Here is a 21614-nt window from a genome sequence, read left to right on the forward strand (position 1 = left end):
CTCCCTCTCTCTCTGCCCCTCCCCCATTCATGCTCCGTCTCTCTCTGTCCCAAAAATAAATAAAAATGGTTGAAAAAAAAATTAAAAAAAAAATAAATAAGTGTTAACAAATTTTTTAAAAAAAAGATGAAGGGGTAGGGGGCCTTGCTGGCTCAGTTGGTAGAGGGTGCAACTCTTGATCTCAGAGTCATGAGTTCAAACCCCCACGTTGGGCATGGAACCTACTTAAAATACCAAAAATGCCAACTACAAAAGAAAAAAACTGATAAAGTACACTGTATTAAAATTTTTTTTAATGTTTATTTATTTTTGACAGAGAGAGACAGAGACAGAGCATGAGCAGGGGAGGGACAGAGAGAGAGGGAGACACAGAATCCAAAGCAAGCTCCAAGCTGTCAGCACAGAGCCTGACGCGGGGCTCGAACTCACGGACTGCAAGATCATGACCTGAGCCGAAGTCGGACGCTCAACTGACTGAGCCACCCAGGCACCCCTGTATTAAAAAAATTTTAATATTGCTTATCAGAAAAATATACTATAGAAGGCAACTCAGAAAGGAAGATGACATTTGCAGTACTTATAGCCAACAAAAAACAAGCATCCAGAATATACAAAGAACTTGTACAAACCAAGAAGAAAAAGACGGGCAACCTAATGCAAAATGGGCCAAAGACTTGAACAGACATTTTACAAAAGAAACTATCTAAATGGCTTACAAACATATGAAAAGTGACTCGTCTTCATTAGGCATAAGGGAAATGTAAATTAAATGCCCAGTGAAATCCTACCACATACTCACCAGAATGGCCAAGGTGAAAAGTACAAAAAATATCAAATATTGATAAGGAAGTGGAGCAACTAGAACTCTTATACACAAGTGGTACCAGAATAAAGTGTTTGGTAGTATCCACTATCTAGTATCTAAGTATATACGCACCCTATGACCCAACGGTTCCACTACTAGATCTATTCCTGAGAGAAGTTTGTTCTTGTGTTCACCAAAAATCATACAGAAGAATGTTCATCACAGCACATTTTGCAGTAGTCCCAACTGGAAAGTATCCAAATTCTATTAACAAAAGAAAGGATGAATAAAGGACAGTATAACCACAGTAGAACATTATATAGCAATGAGAATGAACAGATGACAAGTATACATAACACTTGGGATGAATCTCACAAATATGCTGTTGGTGAGTAGATGAAAGCAGACCCAAAAGCGTACATGTTACGTAAGATTCTGTTCATACCAAGTTCAAATGCAGGAAAAAGTAGTTTATGATGCCAAAAGTTAGGGTAATGATTACCCTTGAAGGGGGGATAGTGTCTGGAAGGGGACACCAAGGGGTCTTCTGAACTGCTATTAATGTTCTTTTTTTTTTTTTTTTTTTTTTTAGTTTATTTATTTTGAGAGAGAGAGCACGCGTGAGCCGAGGAGGGGCAGAGAGAGAGGGAGAGAGAGAAAATCCCAAGCAGGCTCCGTGCCATCAGTGCAGAGCCCAGCGTGGGGCTCAAATTCATGAAACTGTGAGATCATGACCTGAGCATAAACCGAGAGTCAGATGCTGAACCGACTGAGCCACCCAGGTGCCCCATGAACTGCTGTCAATGTTCTACTTGTTGGTGTGGGTAGTGTATTCCCTTTGTGAAAATTCATCAAGCTGCACACTGATAATTTGTGTACTTTCTCATACAGGTTATTGTTTAATTTAAAAAAAATTTTAAGCTAGTCTCCTGAGCAAAATAGGGTCTCAAAGAATTTTTGTTCATGTAGCAACTAATAACAAATGGATTCAGAAAAAAATATATATTACCAAAAAAAGTATTATTTCATTTTGCTAAATGTACATAATGTTTATCTCTGGATTATGAGTGATATGTATTTCCTTTTTACCTTACTGTTTTATTTTTTCTATAATAATCACATTACTCAGCATTATATAAAATACAATTTGTTTTTTTAATATTTATTTTGATAGAGATAGAGAGTGTGAGGGGGGGAGGGGGGAGGGAGAGAATCCTAAGCAGGCTTTCACCGTCAGCACAGAGCCTGATGCAGGCAGGGCTTGAACTCATGAACCATGAGATCATGTTCCAAGTCAAATTCAGATGCTTAACCAACTGAGCCATCCAGGTGTCCCACAAGTTGTTTTTTAAAATAAAATTTGATTATAAGAAGTCAGGATAAGATATGAGGAGAGGGTTGGCACTCAAATACTTTAGCTCACTGTGCCCCAAAGACAGGGCTGTCTTACTGCCCTGGTTGTGACTGGATCCCCAGAAGCTGGAGACTTGTAAAGAAATGGGAAACGGGGGTGCCTGGGTGGCTCAGTCGGTTAAGTGTCTAACATCAGCTCAGGTCATGATCTCTCAGTCCATGAGTTCGAGCCCTGCGTTGGGCTCTGTGCTGACAGCTCGGAGCCTGGAGCCTGCTTCAGATTCTGTGTCTCCCTCCCTCCCTCTCTGTTCCTCCCCCACTTGTATTCTGTCTCTCTCTCCCTCTCTCTCTCAAAAATAAATAACGATTTAAAGAAAAAAAGAAAAGAAAAGAAATGGGAAACAGTACAAGCAGGAAGGGCTCAAGGTCAACATACAGAAGAAATGTGGAAGTTATAGGGAGAGGCCAAGGCTTTCCTGATCCTGGCCAGGACATTTCGACATACACCCCACCAAAACCTCCTCCTCCACTCCTAATCCATGTGTCTCACTCACTCTTACGGACCTTTCTCTCCAGGATCTGCCTTTGCCGAATGCAATGTTTTACGGTAACCCAATGCCACATTTCTACTGTTCTCCTTGTCCATGGTGGTATCACTCAAGCTCCCCATGGAGCAGCTGTTCTGCATCTCCCTAGTCCACCAGGGGTGACAGTCCCAATTGGAAGATGGATTCCTTCCCTCCCCTTTGTCAGGAAACATGCTCTGCCATTTAATGAGCTTGGTTCTCCCATTTATGAGTCAGAGTAGGAAAACTATAAAATCCCCCTTTCAGGTTAATTATGGAGAGTGGGAGAGGAATATCCTAGCCATCAAGTGGAAGAATTGAGCTGTGTGTGTTTCTTATGTAGCTCTAGGGGAGCATATTATTTATCCTGCAAATCCAAGAGAGAAAACCGGCCGTTGTGGTTTAAGTACTGCAAGCTTGCTCATTATGCAAGTACATCAAACTTATGTAAAGTACCTAGCACGTGGGCCATCTCAGTAACTGCCTTATAATTAGCTTCTGTTTATTGAGCACTCAGGTCTTATCTAATCTTCGCAACCCTCTAAAATAGATTCTACTCATTCATTATTCAACAACTATACATTGCATTTATTATGTGTCAGCACTGCGCTAATTGCTGGAGATAGAAGTCAAAACAACAACAACAACAACAACAACAACACAATATCCCTGCCTTCGTGGAGCTTACAGTTTGGTGGAGAGACAATATTAAACAAATAGATGTAAAACCGCGTCTGTGCCAAGTACTAAAATGGAGTTATCTAGCGCTGAGAGCCAGTAACCCCTGTTAAGGAAGACTCTAATGTGGAAGTGAATTTTGAGCAGGAGAAATAAGCAGGAGTTTTACCAGGGGGCCAAAGAGCAGGCAGAAGAAATAGCTATACGAAGGCTCTGAGGCCAAAGGGAAGTGTTAAATATAGGAGAATGAAAGGCAAGTGTGTATTGGGGTTGGAGGAGAGATTGATGGAGAAGGGAGGAATTAATTCTATGCCAGATCTACCTGATACCTGATGTTCCAGAACCGGAGTCCTAACCATTTCAACCTCTATTGTACAGGCCTACCCCCACCCACAAGAAGCAAAAAAATCCGCATATGAATTTTAAAAGCTTTAAGGAAATAGGTGTAGTGTATGTGATTTTACAAAGAAAACCTGTCAGGGAACGAAAGAGACCTTGAGACTTCGAGGACTGGCATATGAGAACTAGAACACCTGCCCAGGACCCTCGGAATGACTCAGGCTTCACACAGGGCTCCAGGCTTAGCCCCAAGCCGGAGAGGCGAGGAAGCTACAAATTCAAGGGTACCGGGGCGAGACTCCCACAGCCGCACACTTCCTGCTCACCATTGCGGCTGCGCGCGCGCCGTTCCGGAAGCGGAAGTGCACTAGCGGTCACCGTTAATTTTCAAGATGGCGGCTCTCAATGTGCTGGTGTATCCTTGTGGACGGCTGCTCCGAGGGCTCCTGGCTGCTCCAGTCGCGACCTGCTGGGCTCGGCCTCCAGCTCGCGGGTTCAGGGAAGGTGAGTCCTGGGTCCCGGCTACCTTCCAACGTTGAGGGAAAGAGCGGGGGAGGTTGCTTCCCTCAGCCTCCATACGCCCCTCCCTCCCTTTCCTTAGCGCGGTTCTGAAACGCCGTGGATGCAGGCGCTCTGGGGGTGCTTGGAAGCACTTTCCAGACCCTGAGGCTATTATCTTGACTTCCCACTGCTCGCAAGTGTTCTCACTAGTAGGGGAGGACGGAAAGAAAGGCCTGCTTAGTTAGCAGGGCAGGAAGAAACCTGTCCCGAGGTTCAGAAAAGTTTTCGGTAAACGTCTGCATGTTAGTTTTGATTTCCGTATTCTCCCAGCTGCTGCCTCCCTCGTTTAAAAAAAAAAAAAAAATCCCTGAACCATGAGCGAAGGACATGTGGCTACCCTCCCCAGTTTCTCATCCGAAAATGCTGTGTTCTGATGGCGGCTTTTTCCGCCCTGGCCGCTAGTCTCCCAGAGAAGTGGAAGCTAAGGTGGAAAAGCCACCGAACAGCTTGAAGCAGACACATGCTAGATGGTGGTTCTCCTTTTCTATAATCGTAAGTCTGGAAAGGCAGCCTGCTTCCAGCATTGAACTGAGAGCTTACAGAAGGCCAAGTACTGGACTTCAAATTGTCAAGGAATTCTGTCTGGAAAAAGAAAAGATACAGCCCCTTTTCTGAGAAGTTAGGTTATAATGAGATGATATGTATATGCTCCAACAAATGCAAGTTTTTACATGACTAAATATAGGGAGATTTGGTTACTAGAAACAGAAACCCAATTGGAAGTTTTACTGAGGGGAATGTGCCTTGAACAGGCTTTGTAAAAAAAGGATGGACTGGCAGAGAGTGAAAAGGTCTTTTGGGACATAGCCTTCCTTTGTGCATTGCTGGAAGCAGGAAAGGAGGAGTGGTGTGCAAAAGAAGTGATACTGGTTTTTGTTTTTGTTTTTTAAGATTCTGGCATAGTATTGGCCGACGTATCCTTCAAAGCTGAAAGGTATCCAGAGGGAAAGGGTAATCCTTATTGTCAGAGGGAACAGAAAAGTTCAAAAAGAAGAACCAAATGAAGCGTCCATTGGATTTGTCTCAGAAAGGGTCTCTTTTTAGTTTTCAGACAGCAGTGGCAGACCGGGCTCCTGGTAGGCCTGGCCCCAGCTAGCTGGGCTTGGCCTCCAGCTCGCAGATTCAGGGGAGGTGAGGGGGGTCCCAGTTTGGGGAAATCAAAGAGAGATCTCATGAAGAAACAGAAATAGGTATGTTAGAAGAACTTAGCTGTGAAGGGAAAATGGAACATTTACTAGAAAGAACAACATAATTCAGATACTGCCTGGTTAACATTAGATAAACTAATCCATTAATAAAGAAAGGTACCAAAGAGATCATGCTGATGACAGAAGGACTTGGTAAGATGTTTCATCTCTACCCATGCTGCACAATAAGCATATACCCATAAGATTTTTGAGAGTGTCTACCAAGCATCAGGCTCTAATAGCTGCTGTTTACATATCCATTGTGAAATTGAAAGTTGAAAACAGTTTTTTGCCATGTTTCCAGAGAATGTACGAGAGGAATCAGGGTTTCCTGATTCCTGATCAGGGTTTGTTTGTTTACAAAAGAGTATTTGAGATTCAAATTTTTCAGCTGGAGATTTTGTGAAATGATGGACTGTATAATCAGATTGGTCTTTGAACTCTTTCTCTCCATAAATATCTGGGTTGGTAACTCTTTGGTGTTACTTGCCGTCAGACCTAAAAGCTAAATCATTGAATCATGTGACCTTACATAAAGGCATTACCATATTCTTTATTCTGCTTGAGAACCACCTGTCTTCAAAGCCTTTAAATGAAACCGCTTTGTCTTGATACACTATTTAAAGTTGTGGGGAGGGGGGCGCCTGGGTGGCGCAGTCGGTTGGGCGTCCGACTTCAGCCAGGTCACGATCTCGCGGTCCGTGGGTTCGAGCCCCGCGTCGGGCTCTGGGCTGATGGCTCGGAGCCTGGAGCCTGTTTCCGACTCTGTGACTCCCTCTCTCTCTGCCCCTCCCCCGTTCATGCTCTGTCTCTCTCTGTCCCAAAAATAAATAAACGTTGAAAAAAAAAAAAAATTTAAAAAAAAAAAAAATAAAATAAAGTTGTGGGGAGGAAGCTGGGTGTTTTGCTGAAAATACTCATCCTACTTTTTAGAGTATCAGACAGTACTCCCTAATTATAGGCAGAGTTCATGAACACCCAACACTTGCCTGTAGAGACTCTCAGGCCAAAGCAGTGGTTCTCAACCAGGGGCAGTTTTGTCCCCCAGGGAACATTTGGCAATGTCTAGAAACACTTTTGGTTGTCACAACTGGTAGTCCTGGCATTTGGTGGGTAGAGGCCAGGGATGCTGCGAAACATCCAGTGCACAGGATGGCATCCCCAGCAAAGGACAGCCTGGGCTGAAATGTTAGTTGTGCTGCTGGTTTAAGGTTGATAAGAGGGACACAAAAAAAGCAAAAAAGATCCTGGAAAAAGCAAAAGTGAAGGAAGATAAAAATGGAAATTGTGGTTTAGTATGCGCCCTGCTGCAAGCACTGTGCTAGGTTTTCCACATACATTTATTCAGTCTTCTCAATTTTTTTTTTAATGTTTGTTCTTGAGAGAGACAGAGACAGAGTGCAAGAAGGAAGAAGCAGAGAGAGACGGAGACACAGAATCCAAAGCAAGCTCCAGGCTCTGACCGTCAGCACAGAGCCTGACACAGGGCTCAAAATCACAAGCCATGAGATCATGACCTGAGCCGAAGTCGGACACTTAACCGACTGAGCCACCCAGGCACCCCCTTCTCAACAGTTCTTACAGGTGGATATTACTGACATTTTTACAATGAGAAAATCTGGCCTAGAGGAGTTCAGTAGCTGCCCAAGCTCACACAGCTAGTAAGTGATGGCCTCAAAGTAGAGCCAGCACTCTTCCCTCTCCACCATTAATATCACTGGGCTACTCGACAGAAGGGCTTCCCTGTGGTTCTCCCCCAGTGAAAACTCTCATCACTTAACTCGCCGAGGACCATTAGTACTTTTTATGGGAAAGATTGTGTTAGATCTCATTCCTGCCTTATCACTCTTGGGAAGGAAATGTATTTAAATTTTTTTTTTATTTTAAGTTTATTTATTTTTGAGAGAAAGAGCGAGTGGGGGAGAGGCAGAGAGAGAGAGGGTGAGAGAGAATCCCAAGCAGGCTCCGCACTGTCAGCATGGAGCCCAATGCAGGGCTCGAACCCCACAAACCATGATACCATGACCTGAGCTGAAACCAAGAGTTGGGCACTCAACTGACTGAGCCACCCAGGCGCCCCGTGGGAAGGAAATGTATTTAAAACAAGAAAAATAAACAGACGTGACTATCTGAATGAATAATAATCATCTATCAGAAACTAGTGCAGAGTATGTTGAAATGAGTAAAGGCTGAGGGAATTTTCTTCATCTTTTCCAGTTAGCTAAGGGGTTTTCTGGAGGACTTAGCAATTCAGACAAGGATGTGCATGTCAAGTGGACATCTCTATAGCTAAAAGCTTTAAGAGACGAGTGTGTGAGTTGGGGGCTTTCCAGACTTGAAGGGACATAGTCCAGAGTAGCCTGCTAGTGGAAAAAGCATAGTAAAGTGTAATACACAGGGACATTCCCATCAGAGGTCCAAGGGAAAAGAACAGGCTAGGTGATTAGGGAATCAGAAAACTTTGGTAACAGGGGCGCCTGGGTGGCTCAGTCGGTTAAGCATCCGACTTCGGCTGAAGTCACGATCTCGTGGTCTGTGAGTTCGAGCCCCGCGTCGGGCTCTGGGCTGATGGCTCAGAGCCTGGAGCCTGCTTCCAATTCTGTGTCTCCCTCTCTCTCTGCCCCTGCCCCATTCATGCTCTGTTTCTCTCTGTCTCAAAAATAAATAAAACGTTTAAAAAAAAATCTATACATAAAAAATTAAAAAAAAAAAAAACTTTGGTAACAGAACTAAAGATGAACAAAAGGGAGTGGGGAAGGAGTTTGAGAAAAGTAGTCAATAGCCAGAAGTGCTGCCACACATCCCAAACCCCCACTCGACTCCCTGGCCCTGCCCTAAGACTTGTAAGTGCCGCCTGTTAGCCATCAGTGACTCCGTTCTGTAATACTGTGCTTGGGACTTGGTTTCCATGGCTCCTGTCCAAGAAGGACTTGGTCTCTGGGCACTTGCTGTGGCAGCGCCCTCCACATCATTCATGGGTCCTCCTTCCAACTTTACTAAACAGTTGAGTCTTTATACTGCCGCAGTTCACTGTGTCTGTGTTTATGTGGCCATCACGGTCTTTCTGTGTTCACTGCAATCTCACCACAGCGCTGTTTGCTCTCAACTGTTATAATTCAGTTATCTTGGATTCCATCCTAGGCGAGTATTTATTGAAGTACTCAAAGGACCTCTTTACAAGGCATGGACTTTTATTGTAGTGAAGTTCCCATACTTGGTTTCATTCCTTTTTCTCCTCTAGGCCAAAGACTGTCTTCCTGTTCTGTTCTAATTCTCCACAGTAGGTAGAGCAGGGCTGTACCCTCCACAGGTGCTCAGCAACTTGTGTTGTCTCACTCACATGGGACGGATGATTTGATGTGTATGAGAAGTGCCTATCTTAGAAGATTCGACCCCTAATTCCAGTTTAGAAAACTGCTTCATGTCTTTCCTTAGTTTACTTGATAATAGCCACACCTCAGAGCACAAGGGTGATTCCATCTTTTTCTAAACAAGTTTTCCGTTAGTACCTAAACCTCTTAGTCCAGCTTTTCATGGCCATCCCCATCTTGAACGGAGAGGAGGTCAGGGACAAAATGGATCTCAGGGTTTGTTTGGTTTTGACTTGTTTTTGTATGCACACTGAAAATCAATACTATTTTGATTCCTATCTCCTGTTTTCGGAGGCTTAAAATCTGCTAGGGGCCTCTTCAGGCTCCAGCCAGGCCTCCTGCCCGTGCACTGAGACACAGCCCTGATCACTCTCAATCCTGCAAGAGTTCTCGGGTCATTCCTTCTGGTTTGACAAGTTGTCTGCATAAGATAAGCATCTGCCTATTGTTTTACCCACTGGATTATAGTAAGATGATTCACTGGCTCAGGGTTGCTGTGTGGGGAGCTGGCCACAGGCTTTTGATCTCTCTTCCAGGGGCCAATGAGATGACTTCAGGGTTTGGTTCTTTGCCGGGAGTGATGTGTGTTCTGTTAGATTTGTTTACCTCATGGTTAGGACCCAAGTGCCTCCACAGAGAGGGGAACCACATGTTTATCCGCTTCATGTTTCAAGACATCGTTCTGCTGGCTTGGGTGTATCAGAATGTGTCTCTCCTTTTGTTTCCTACCGGGATTATTAAAAACTTGCCCCTCACCTGTTGCTGCTTAGATTTGGTTGCTCTCTGCCCCCCTCCCAAGTTGGTTTTTGCAAAGTTTCCGGGGTGCCTGGAAGCCCTGCTGAGCTGGGGCTGAGTCCTTTTTCTGCTCCCCCCGCGTTTGTACATTGACACGTTCCAGTGACCGTCTCCCTGCAGCTGTGCTGGCCTCCTGACTGAGCATCAGTCTGAGTCTCACCCACGTCCCGCTTAGGCTGGTCTCTGTTCTGAACAAGTAGATCCGTGTGTGGGGTGACGCATTTTCTTTTACAGGGAGAAAATGGATTAGTAACTACAGTGTTCTGGAGGAAGCCTCAGGGCCTTTCTGGCCATCATTACTCCTTTGTGTATCTGGAGTGGGAACATTGAGGGGCTCTCAGGTTGGTCGTTTTGGAGTAATGAGTCTTTCTGAATGGTCTTGCCCAAAAAACAAATGGGGGACAATTCCAGACAGTCTGTGTCCAATTAGGTGTTGGTCACAGAACTCAGTGATCACAGATGCTGCCCTGGGCCTCCAGTTGAGTTAGAATTGCCTCATTTTTTTCTTAGACATTCTCTTTCTCTCTTTTTCTTGTTTATTATTTATTGCAAAAGCAGTACGTGTTTATTTTAGAAACTTTAGAAAATATGGACAGGCATAAAGAGAATAAATTCACGTACTGCCACCACTGAATGAAAACAGCATTACCATTTGGGTACACAGCTTCAGGGGTCTGAGCCTCCTGAAGTCTACGTCTGATTGTATGCTCATCAGCGTGTTTCCAGGAAAAGATCCATAATTTTCACTAGATTTTTTTTTTAATGTTTATTTATTTTTGAGAGAGACAGAGCAGGAGTGGGGGAGGGGGAGAGAGAGAGGGAGACACAGAACCTGAAGCAGGCTCCAGGATCTGAGCTGTCAGCACAGAGCCTGGTGTCGGGCTCAAACCCGCCAACCGCAAGATCATGACCTGAGCCGAAGTCGGACACTTAACCGACTGAGCCACCCAAGCGACCCTTCACTAGATTCTTAACGTGAGGAACAACCTTAGGCTCTCTCTAATCTGCACTACTCCTTGCCTTGGCTGAAGCTGAGTAAAACTCATTATGGTAGCCAAGCTGAGGTTAAAATCCAGTTTTAGTATTTAGGGAGACAATTTGCAGTCTAGCTAAGTGGACCGAAGTTTTCAGTGACAGTAATTAGCAGCCAGAAGGGAACCATGACAAGTACTTCGTGGTCTTGATGCTAGCTAGCATTTATTGAGCATGTGCTGTGTACCAGTTCCTATGCTAATGGCAATGGTTTCTCTCTTTCTAAAGAAACTGGGAGAACAAGGAAGAATCTCCAAGAACTTTTTTTTTTTTTAATGTTTATTTTTGAGAGAGAGACAGTGTGAGCAGGGAAGGGGCAGAGAGAGGGAGACACAGAATCCAAAGCAGGCTCCAGGCTCCGACCTGTCAGCACAGAGCCCGATGCGGGGCTTGAACTCCTGAACCACGAGATCATGACCTGAGCCGAAGAAGTCGGAGGCTTAACCGACTGAGCCACCCAGGCGCCCCTCCAAGAACTTTGTTTGATCATGTTTGCCGAACATGCACCATGGGCTTGGTTCTTCTTTGAATATTGTTGAAGTTGTCATTCTGCATCCTGGTTGAGTACACCAGGAGTAAATACATACAGCCTGATGGATGTGTGTGTGACTTACTGTCTTGCCCTCAAGTTTTCTTCTGACTGCCTCAGACCTTAACAGGTGGAGAGCTCTGTCTGGAATTGCAGTGCTCTCCTGAAAACTCAGCCTGGACCAGCGTCTGCAGGGCCCTCTCCCCCACCACCCTCTCCAGTGTACATACAGCAAAGGTGCAACCCTGCAGGAGAGGAGTGGAGAAGGACAGAGGAGTTAAGTCACACCGCTGCCTCATACAGCTGTAACCCGGCTTCCCAGGCTGAGTTCTGGGAGTGCCATCTGCTTGTCTGCTGTGGGGCCGCTGGCACAGCATTAGTTCAGTCCTGTGTCTGAAACGTCAGGGTCAGAAGCCATGTTTGTCTGATTCTTGTCACGAAAGGACACATGCAGTAGGTACTTTTGAAGACCTTTTAGATGCTTCTGTCCCCACCCCCACCTCACCTCTGAGGTCACATCGCTAGGCATGGTAGGGTAGGATCTTGCCAATTCCCCTGGTTTAGAACCAAGATGAATTTTGGCTCAGAATAACAAAAACAATGTGGAGACCCTTAATCCCAGAGAGATGATATTACTTGGGGATCTAGGCTTGTCCCCACCTAGCCTCAAGGGCACTTGGAGGTGAACCCTGTACCCTTTTCTCTTCCAGGTGGGGATAGTGGGAGAGTGCAGACTGAAAGCTCCGTTTTTCTGCATGTGTAGAATTTGAGCTATTATTTGAAACTCCCTGTTCCTTATTAAATGGCTGACCTAATTTTTCCCCTTTATCTCTGTAGTGGTGGAGATCCAAGAAGGGAAGACAACTATAGTAAGTATCATTGAGCTGGCCACTACAGCCTCTTTAATGCTTGTAGCTGCCTGGGAGGGACAGATGGATGGAGGCCCAAACTGGACTCCTGGCTTCAGGAGCAGCTCCCTCTGTCATCATAAATCCCACAGTCTACCATTTTTTTTTTCTTTTTTTTTTTCAACGTTTATTTATTTTGGGACAGAGAGAGACAGAGCATGAACGGGGGAGGGGCAGAGAGAGAGGGAGACACAGAATCGGAAGCAGGCTCCAGGCCCTGAGCCATCAGCCCAGAGCCTGACGCGGGGCTCGAACTCACGGACCGCGATATCGTGACCTGGCTGAAGTCGGACGCTTAACCGACGGCGCCACCCAGGTGCCCCAGTCTACCATTTTTCAAGCTGTGCACTGTAGTGGTTGAATCAGAAACGGTCACTGTGCCTGGACTGAGGCCTCTGTTATTTGATTAAAGTGGCATTTTGTATGACAAGGTCTCAGAGGTCTTTGTTGATACGTTCTTTGGTGGGTGATTAATCAGTTTTCTAAAGGGGAAACTAAGGCAGTGGTGAGACTGGAAAGCCCAAATAAGCTGACCCATGGTGGGAGCCTGGATCTCAGTCCCTTTCTTTCCTGCCTAGAATGACCAAGCTACTTCTTAAGTGACACAGTTAAAAGGTGACACTGTCTGGGCCCTGGGCTCTCTAGCTAGTGCGCTGGCTTGTCTGTTGGTTAAGTAGTTAGAATGATTCTTCATCCACCTACTCCCCCCTTTCCCTCAGTAGGCCCATCTCACCTCCCTTCCTCGGGGAGTCATGGGGCCTAGATTATCCTATAATCCCTAAAAGACAACGTTGTTTTCACATGGCCTGCCATGCTTCCAAGAAACCCTCAACTACTCCACAGAGCTCCCAGAAGCCTCTAACTTCCATGTCAACCAGGGATTTAACCCTTCTGGCAGCCAGCCACGCTTGATCCTCCTCAAGGCAGTCTTATCCCCAGGACAAGCCCTCTTTGGGTTCCCTCTTTGGGTCTTCCCCAGAATACTTCCTCCAGCTTTTCACTGGTTAACCTCAAAACAGTTCTTTTTAGGGGGCTCCCATCCCTCTGGGCACCTCTTTTGGTTCCCTTATTCAAAGCCAAAACAAGCATTCACCCTAGAAACTCCATGCTGGTGGAGAAAAATATATCTGACCTTTGAATATGGAGTGTTTTTCCATATGGAGCGTGAATTTGCTATTTGCAAAATAAACGTGGAGACACTGTGGCACTGTGAGACCCCTGGCTAACTTTGGGTACTGCTCACTTTCTGGGTCTCACTGTCTTCATCTATAAAATAATATTATGATGCTTCCCTCACTAGGTCATAGGGGTGAAATGGGGTGATACATGTGAACCATTATTAGCACAGAGCCAGGCATACAGTGGGGAGTCAATAAATGTTAGCTCTCTCCCCCGTCAGGTCCGCCTTAACTTCCTCCCAAGACCTACCATGCGTCTCCACGTTTTCCCCAATGCACTTCTCCATTTCTGGCATGGCTGTGGTAGCCTTGGTATAAAGTTAGGTAGCAGTGCCCGCACAGCCTTGCATTGCATCCAGCCCCCTTTCCCTTTTGCCAGTTCTCCCCCAGGAGACAGTATTGCTTTCCTCCCAGAGCCCAGCCTCGCTCTCATAATCCATGGCCTCAATCAGCAAGGTTTTCTAAACTCCCCCTCTTGTAATCAGAGCTGCCTCCCAGATCATTGGCTTATTAATTCCAAGGCTGTGTCACAGGATACAGCAGCAATGGCGGAGGTCATTGCACACGTGGCCTCAGCAGGATTTGAAAGGTGGCATCCAAAATGATGAAAGCAAGGAGGAAGGCGGGGGAGTGTATCTTCCCACGTGTGTTTTAAAAAGAGAGAAAAAGCAGGAGGGTACACGATACCTGCTTGTAGAGGCATAGACCAGGCTTTCTCAGCCTCAGTGCTGTTGGCATTTGGGGCTGGCTAAATCTGTTGTGGGGGCTGTTCTGTGCCTTGTAGCACAGTTAGCAGCTTCCCAGCTAGATGCCAGTAGCACCCCATCCCCCAGCTGTGGCAATCTAAAATGTCTCAGACAGGGGCGCCTGGGTGGCGCAGTCGGTTAAGCATCCGACTTCAGCCAGGTTACGATCTCACGGTCCGTGAGTTCGAGCCCCGCGTCAGGCTCTGGGCTGATGGCTCAGGGCCTGGAGCCTGTTTCCGATTCTGTGTCTCCCTCTCTCTCTGCCCCTCCCCCATTCATGCTCTGTCTCTCTCTGTCCCAAAAAAAATAAATAAATGTTGATAAAATGTCTCAGACATTGTCCCACATCCCCTGGGGGGCAAAATCCTGCCTGGTGGAGAACCACTGGCATAGACTTACCTCTGTAAGATGAAGCTGGAAATGGCACTTTCCTCTGAGAAGGATATGTGGGATGGGAGGGAGACTTCTTTTTAACTGTGTATCCCTGCACAGTTTGAAACTTCTTAGCATATGCATTTATTACTTTTTCCCAAAGCACGAAACATGATGTTCTGGTGTTTTCTTTTGCTTTGTTTTGTTTTGTTTGAGGAAGGGAAGATGGTGTTCAGCTGATAAAGCAAACCCCTCCCTCTTGCCATCAACATTAAGTCTAATTGCCACTACTCTTACATGCCACCGTGTGTCTCTGGCCACCCCTAAGGCCCAGTATACAAAAGCTGCAGAACCACCAGCACAGTTCGGGTGGAGAGACCTATCAGCCACTCCCACAGGTCCCCAGAGATGAACTTTCCCCAGCATCTCACCATTTTGGGGGTTGCTCAAGGATCTGAAGCCCCACGTGGCCTTCTCCTCACTGGCTCTCTTTCTCTGCCTCCTAGATTGAAGGCCGGATGACAGGGACTCCCAAGGAAAGTCCAAACCCCCCTAACCCCACTGGCCAGTGCCCCATCTGCCGGTGGAACCTGAAACACAAGTATGGCTATGAGGTGAGTCTACTCAGACACTCGGTTATGCATGTCATGGAGGTCATGGTCCCTGGTTCACTTAAGCAGCATCCCCACTCCCCAACCCCAACCCAACCCGCCAGCCACTGCATCTCATGGAGCCACCAAAGACAGGAGCATTTTGTTCAATGGCTCTCAACCCTGGCTGTGCCAGGGAGCTTAAAAAAAAAAAAAAAAAAAAAAAACCAGCCCCGCCCCAGACACTGATTCCATTGGTCTGGGGTGGAGCCTGGCCATCATGATTTTTTAAAGCTCCCAGGGTGATCCTAATGTGTAGCCAGGGTTGAGAGTCACTAACTTAGATCATGGTCTGGTTGCATACAGTTCAGACCACCAGGGCCCTGTAACCCAGTCTTGCAGGGCGTGTTCCCAAGGGGATGAAATCAGGATCTAGATTTGACTTTTTGCCTTTTCTTAGGAGGGTATATTTGGAGAGTCCTCACTATGCTCTGGGGACACATTACTGTCTCTTTCCATACGAAGCTATAAAGGCTCCTGTTCGCTCCAGCTCTTCTAGAGCTGTTGTCTCCACGGAAAGGTGATAATGGTGAATAACAACAAGACGTAACCCGCACTGAGTGCAGGCTCCATGTCAGGCACTGTTGTAAGCATTTACATGTCTTAATTCACTTAGCTTTCACAATATCCCTGTGAAATAGGTATTTTTTTCACCCTTGTTTTCTAGATGAGGAAATTCGAGGCATGAAAAAGTTGATGAATTTGCCTCAGTTCACCCAGCTAGTATCAGAGCCAGGATATAAACTCTAGGGATACAAAACCCAGGCAGAGCCCACTATCCTGACTGCTGTTCACCATCCTCTCTAGAAACAGGGAGGTCTTGGGGGAAGGGACGCAGCCCTAGAAAAATCCATACTTGTCCTTCAGAGTTCTATTGGTGACATTAAGCACCCTATTTTTAGCTTTCAGGTGATTCAGGCTCTGGGCCAATTTGACCTGCAAGTTGTCCCTGTGCCCCTCTGTGGAATGGGATGACTAAGGGCAGAGATCCCGGTCAGGTGGTAAGAGCAGGAGAGGCCACATGCCCATGGGATCTGAACAGAATGACCCGACTAATCTCCTGGGCCGGGAGCCTTGGCTCCGGGCCACTCAGCAGGGAGGGGGGCTCCTTTCACTCTGCCCTGGGCCCTTCTGCTCATAACTGCCTGAAGTAATCGGAAGCCTGCAGGTCACGGAGCAGTGTTGACAGCTTCTTGTGACATGAAGTTAGTGGGGTTGTGTCCATACTTAGAATCCCAGCTGAAAATGGGGAAGTGAAGCCCACACCTGCCTAACCACCATGGGGCACTCTTTCTACCAGCCGTTTCCAGGAAATGGATTTGGCTGTGTTTATCCAGCAGAAGAAATCCAATCCCCTCCGAGGTAAAGGCTAAAGTTGTTTTCCTTTTACCCCTTTCCACTCAGGACAATGTTAGCCTGAGCTGCACAAAGCTGTCTGCTTGCTTGGCAGCCTGCAGTGGGGGGGCTGGGGCTGTGGGCCCAGTTTATTAGTCCTGGATAATCTAATCCAAGTTCTTTTCACCAGATTCTAAAGATTACAGGGGTGGGAATTGGGGGCTCGGGTCCCTGAGGAGCTGTCCAGTGATTAAAACAAATCTGCGGTTATACAGCGAGGCGCCTGCCAGGGCAGCAAGTCCAGTTTGTGGAACATGACTGCTGAGACTGGCATGCCAGGCCCCTCAGGTGGGCGGGGCTGCCATCTCCATCGGGAAGTAATAGCTTTTATTTAACCCCCTCAGCCACCCTATGAAAGTTGGAAGGGGAACTCAACTCTGGTCTTGATTTTGGCTCTGTTTGTCCTTGTTTCCTTCACTTGTCCAAAGCGGTCTCACAGTCCAAAGGAAGCCTGAGGATCCATTCACATCTGCTCACAGGGGGCTTAAGAAGATGTGGCATTCAACTTCACAACCCTGGTCCCCTCCCACTCGGCTCATATGCTGCCTTGCACTTCCAAGGGAAGAGCATAGGTTGGAGGGGCGGTCTGTGTGTATTCTGGTCCCATGGCATGTAGGCTTTGGGGTAGAAATGGTACCCATTTTCCCACTTTCCCTTTTGTGTGGAAATCTGTGACGTGCCCCCTATCTCACCCAAGGAGAATAATAGACGTTTCATTACCAGAAAAGATGCTGCTGGTGCTCGAAAGATTAATGCCACTTTTTTTTTTTTTTTTTTAAGAGCAAGCAGGGGAGGGCAGAGGGAGAGAGAAAATCTTAAGCAGGCTCCACACTCAGCACAGAACCCAACATGGGGCTCAGTCTTACGAACCGTAAGATCATGACCTGAGCTGAATCCAGAGTCCAATGCTCAACAAATTGAGCCACCCAGGTGCCCCAAGATTAACCCTTCTTGAAGAGTTTGTTTTCTAATCTATCAAAGATTCTTATGGAGGAGCTGAGAGCCTTTGGAGTTGGTTATGGGTTGGAAAATCTTATCGAGTTGGGATTTAACTTTTGTTAGGGTAAAGGTGGAACAGTGTGCAAAGCTCTATATAGAAGGTGTGGTATCAGGTTGGTTCCTGAGGGAGACATCAACCCCCTGGAGTGCTGGGGTGGGACGGCCTCCCCTGTAGGCCACAAGGCCCTGGTTCCCTATATCAAACACCTACCAGCTGAGTGTCTGCAGTTTTCCCTTTCCACCAGGATGTTCTGCTGCTCAGTCAGTTCATCCGGCCTTGCGGGGGCATGCTGCCTCGAAGGATCACAGGCTTGTGCCAGGAAGAGCACCGCAAGATTGAGGAGTGTGTGAAGATGGCACACCGGGCAGGTAGAATGCCCTCTCGGGGCTAAGAGGGGCAGAGGGCTATAGGTGCCATCCCCCCGATCCCACCCCTCGCTGGCCACCGCATGTTCCAGCCCCTCCTGGAAGAGAAATGGACATCCAGAGTCTTCATTATACCCACCACCTGGTGCCAACTTCCTGCCCCCCCTGGGCTTTCCCTCTAGCACCCGAGAGCTGCAAAGGGAGCTACAAGACCATCCCACATGTGCTCTTGCTTCCACTCAGGTCTGTTCCCAAATCACAGGCCTCGGCTTCCTGAAGGATTTGTTCCGAAGAGCAAACCCCAGCTCAATCGGTAAGCAAACCTGGGTGTCAGCACCAGGAGCATTTGGCAGGCCCTCTGCTCTCACTGTATTCCACTGGGGAAGCCATTTACTGGAGCTCGTCCCACAGCTCTGAAAGCTAGAGGGCTGCTTGGCTGTCCGTTCCATCCCTCCCAGCATGAGCACCCACCACCGCTGCGGTTGACGCCGTGCACACTTCTGTGAGCCTCCCCTGCTGGCCTCAGCCTCTCTCCTCTTCCCTCCCCAGCTGGGCACTTAGCATAGGGGCAAAGAGGGTAAGAAGGTCTGCTGGTTGGGCATTAGAATGTGCTAATCCCCTGTTTATGACATCATACTGAGTTGCTATGGGAATGTCAGAGCACTTCTACAAACTTCGGTATCCCAGCACTAGGGTTACTAAAGGGCAAAATGAGGCCTTAGAAATGGGAGGGCTCTTTGGGGTAGGGCCACTGTGCACGTCCTACACTACAGAGCTTTAGCATCCACATAGACCAGATTGCAAATGGCGCTCCCTAGAGTCCTGCAGTTAACCTGCAAGGCTGTTCATGGCAGCCTGGGAGGTCCTGAGCTTATGTAGAGGAGAGGAAGGCCCCTAGATCCTGGAATCAATCAGTCTGCCTTTCAGCCTAAGCAGGGTGGCCCCCTCTGGTATAGAAACACATTCCTGTCTCACACTCCCAGACAGCTCCTTTACCATACTCATGTCTTCCTAGATCTGTGATACCCCCTTGTTGAGAGTAGATCTGGGTTTATAAAGTTGATTTTAGTCTTCCTTCTTGTCCCCCCCCCCCCCCCCATCAGCAGCCCCTGCCCTCCGCAGTCTGTCCAGCTGCTACTATAACTGCTGTCTGTAGGGGACCAAAGATGGTTGAAGCAGAGCAAGACACCGCACCCACAGCGAACCTCTAAGGCTGATCCCCAACAAAATGGCAGACACAGAGGGTGGGAGGCCAGGCAGCGGACCGGGGGTGCAGGGCCAGAGCTGGGTCTTCACTGACACCTCACCAGCACCCTGGCCCCATGCCCATCTCCACCTGTACCTCCCACGTTGCTAGCTGTGTCATTTGCCCGCAGCCCTGGGGGAGCAGATCATATTAACCTCTTCCTGCCTTTCCTGGACCATTTGGGGGTTGAGCCTACCCTCCCTTCTGACTTGTAAAGAGACAGCAGCCGGCCTGAGGACACAATCCATCCTGCCCTCAGGCCTTTGAAGCAAGGCCAGGCTCCCTCCCATATATCCGGTGTCCTTTAACGTGACACAGGATTGATGATGTGTGGGGGCTCTTGAGTTGCAAAAGGCCACTCTGGGGGGGGGAGGGGAAGTTCTGACTACGAGGGAGTTTGATTCCCTTGCAAGGGACTTTATGATTCCATCCAGAGGTCCTTGAGCTGTCCTATACTGGCCCAGGCTCTGCTGGGCCCTGGGGAGCTACACTTCCCTCTTCCCTGGCCCCTTCAGGAGAGATAGAAAGGAGCCTCAGTTCTTCCTAGAGCTGGAGTGTTCCCCAGAGAGCTAACTGGAGGCCACCTAGGCACTCCCCCCTGCCAGCTGGCTGTTCCATGTGGCACAGGCATCAGGCCCAGGGCTAGCCAAAGCCCGGCTTCCCGCTGGTTTCTCCAGGGCAGGGGGGAAACGGCCTTTGGGTAGCAGCTCTGAAGAACCCGGTCAGCCTCAAGATATTCTGGGGTCCTTGATCCCAATGAGCATTCCTTTTGGGGGGCCTGTTCCCATACTACATCTCTTCACCCCTTCTGAAAACTGGGAGATGGCAGCTCGGGGACCTGCCGGGTGTTCCCCTCCCTTTACCTTTACTCTTCTGCTGTCCCAGCACCACCAGCCATAGACAGGCCATCCCTGGGCCCCACCTACTACACAAAAGTCTCCCTGATGGGGGCTCTGACATTGACAGTATACTGGAGAGCCCTTCCCTCCCTGCCCATACTTGGAGTGTGGGCCAGCACTTCCCACAGCTTTTTACTTCCTCTCAGAGCTGATCCCTTTGCACGAGGCTAAGAGCAGGAAACCAAGGTCCGGGGGAGTCCAGCTGAAATGTATAAATCAGCAATCTTTTTTTTTTTTTTTTACAGTTTTATCCAAAAATTTTCAACCAAGGTGATTAATTTTTTCTAATGAAAAAGTTTCTCATATGAGGGTCTCTAGAGGTGGCTGGGTTGAGCCCCAGCCTCGAGTGGAGGCAGGGGAGGAGCCTGGCTTTGCCATAGCTGAGCTTTCAGGATGAAGGGTGGGCCTTTCTGGACAAGATCCAGGTTTCATTCTGGATGGAGTAAACCCCAGTCCCAGCCGGCATGAGCCACTTTTCCGGGAACTGTCAGGGCCCTGGCCATCCCCAAAGGAGGCCAAAGGACTGTGGGCGGCAGCCATCTTTCCCCACCCCCCTCCTGCTTACAGGAACCTTCCTGGGCTAGGTCTGTGCCACAGGCCCTCACCCTTGGCTCCCATCATGGGTTGGGTGAGGGGCAAGGGTCCTACACCAGTATGGCTGCCCAGGGGAGCTCCCGGAAGGCTGGGTTGGCAGAGGGAGCCAAGTGGGGAAGAGGGAAGGATTCCTCCAGGCCTTACATCAGCCTCTCCTCTCCCCATGACTGAGGCCAGAGAGGAATGATCTGCTCTCTGGGCAACCTCTTCCCCCGCCTCCTCCCCCAGCAAGTATACACACAAACACTGACAACTCATAAAGATCAAGGGAGCGCGTGGCCCTGGGCTGCCTGACCCTGGCCACACACACTTGAGGCAGCAAGAGCCCAGCCCATCTGTTTACAGCACACTCAGTCATTGCTCCCAGGAAAAGCCCCTGCTCCTCAAGAAGAGAAACTGGTGAAAGGCTCTGGCCTGAGGAGACAGTACCCACTCTCCCAGCTCTAGCATGGGCCACTGCCCTCACAGCCACCTCCCTACCCTCCCTCCACAGGTACCTGACCCGCTGGTCTCCCCGCTCCGTCAAGCCCATCTATAATAAAGGCCGCCGCTGGAACAAAGTGCGCATGGCTGTGGGGTCACCCCTTCTGAAAGACAACGTCTCCTACTCAAGAAAGCCTTTGGTGCTGTATCACTGACGGGGCAGAGCTTCCTGAGAACGTGACCAGAGCTCCTGTACTCTGGCCCAGCTCCTCCAATGGGCACGGCAGGCACAGGAGGCAATGGACCAACTTCAGTGCCCTCACCCTGCCTGGTGACAGAACTGGGAGGGTGGCAGGGTCCCTGAGCAGCAGTTGTGGTCCTATAACTGGCAGTTCTCCCAAAAAAGAATATCATAAACCAGGCTCATGGACTCCACCACTGGTTATGTGTGCTCACTGCCTGGGAAGTGCAGGGGCCTTGAGCCCATTTCTAGCCAGTTACTGAACGTCGAGTCACTAATCCCTTGTGATAGGCCAAGATGGTTCCCTAGCCCTGTGTTGACCGCCTTCAGCTCTTCACCCTGCAGGGCTTCGAGGAAACAAGTTGAGCTGCCTTCCTCGGA

At 48.2% G+C, this 21614-nt stretch overlaps 1 protein-coding gene across 2 annotated transcripts; it reads left to right on the forward strand.

The window, feature by feature from the left end:
• The first annotated feature begins 4133 nt into the window (after positions 1 to 4133).
• MRPS18A (mitochondrial ribosomal protein S18A) lies at positions 4134 to 21427 on the forward strand. 2 transcript variants are annotated; one of them, XM_047101664.1, is made up of 6 exons: positions 4134 to 4245; positions 12054 to 12085; positions 14927 to 15034; positions 17710 to 17833; positions 18074 to 18143; positions 21063 to 21427. In XM_047101664.1, exons 1-6 carry the CDS (start codon positions 4134 to 4136, stop codon positions 21205 to 21207), a joined length of 591 nt encoding a protein of 196 aa, XP_046957620.1. In that variant the 3' UTR covers positions 21208 to 21427. The 2 variants fall into 2 exon arrangements, with proteins under 2 accessions (XP_046957620.1, XP_046957621.1); XM_047101665.1 differs by having other exon boundaries at positions 18013 to 18143; positions 21063 to 21125.
• Positions 21428 to 21614: the final 187 nt, after the last annotated feature.

The sequence above is a fragment of the Lynx rufus genome, unplaced genomic scaffold, assembly GCF_022079265.1.
Source record: "Lynx rufus isolate CCGP_SWC_20201006 ecotype Redwood Valley unplaced genomic scaffold, mLynRuf1.p SCAF_6, whole genome shotgun sequence".
Lineage (NCBI taxonomy): Eukaryota > Metazoa > Chordata > Mammalia > Carnivora > Felidae > Lynx > Lynx rufus.

Coding starts and splice junctions, on each gene's coding strand:
- MRPS18A (XM_047101664.1), top strand. CDS start 4,134: ATGGCGGCTCTCAATGTGCTGGTGTATCCTTGTGGACGGCTGCTCCGA. Junction 12,086..14,926: donor AAGAAGGGAAGACAACTATA/GTAAGTATCATT, acceptor TCTGCCTCCTAG/ATTGAAGGCCGGATGACAGG. Junction 17,834..18,073: donor GAAGATGGCACACCGGGCAG/GTAGAATGCCCT, acceptor GCTTCCACTCAG/GTCTGTTCCCAAATCACAGG.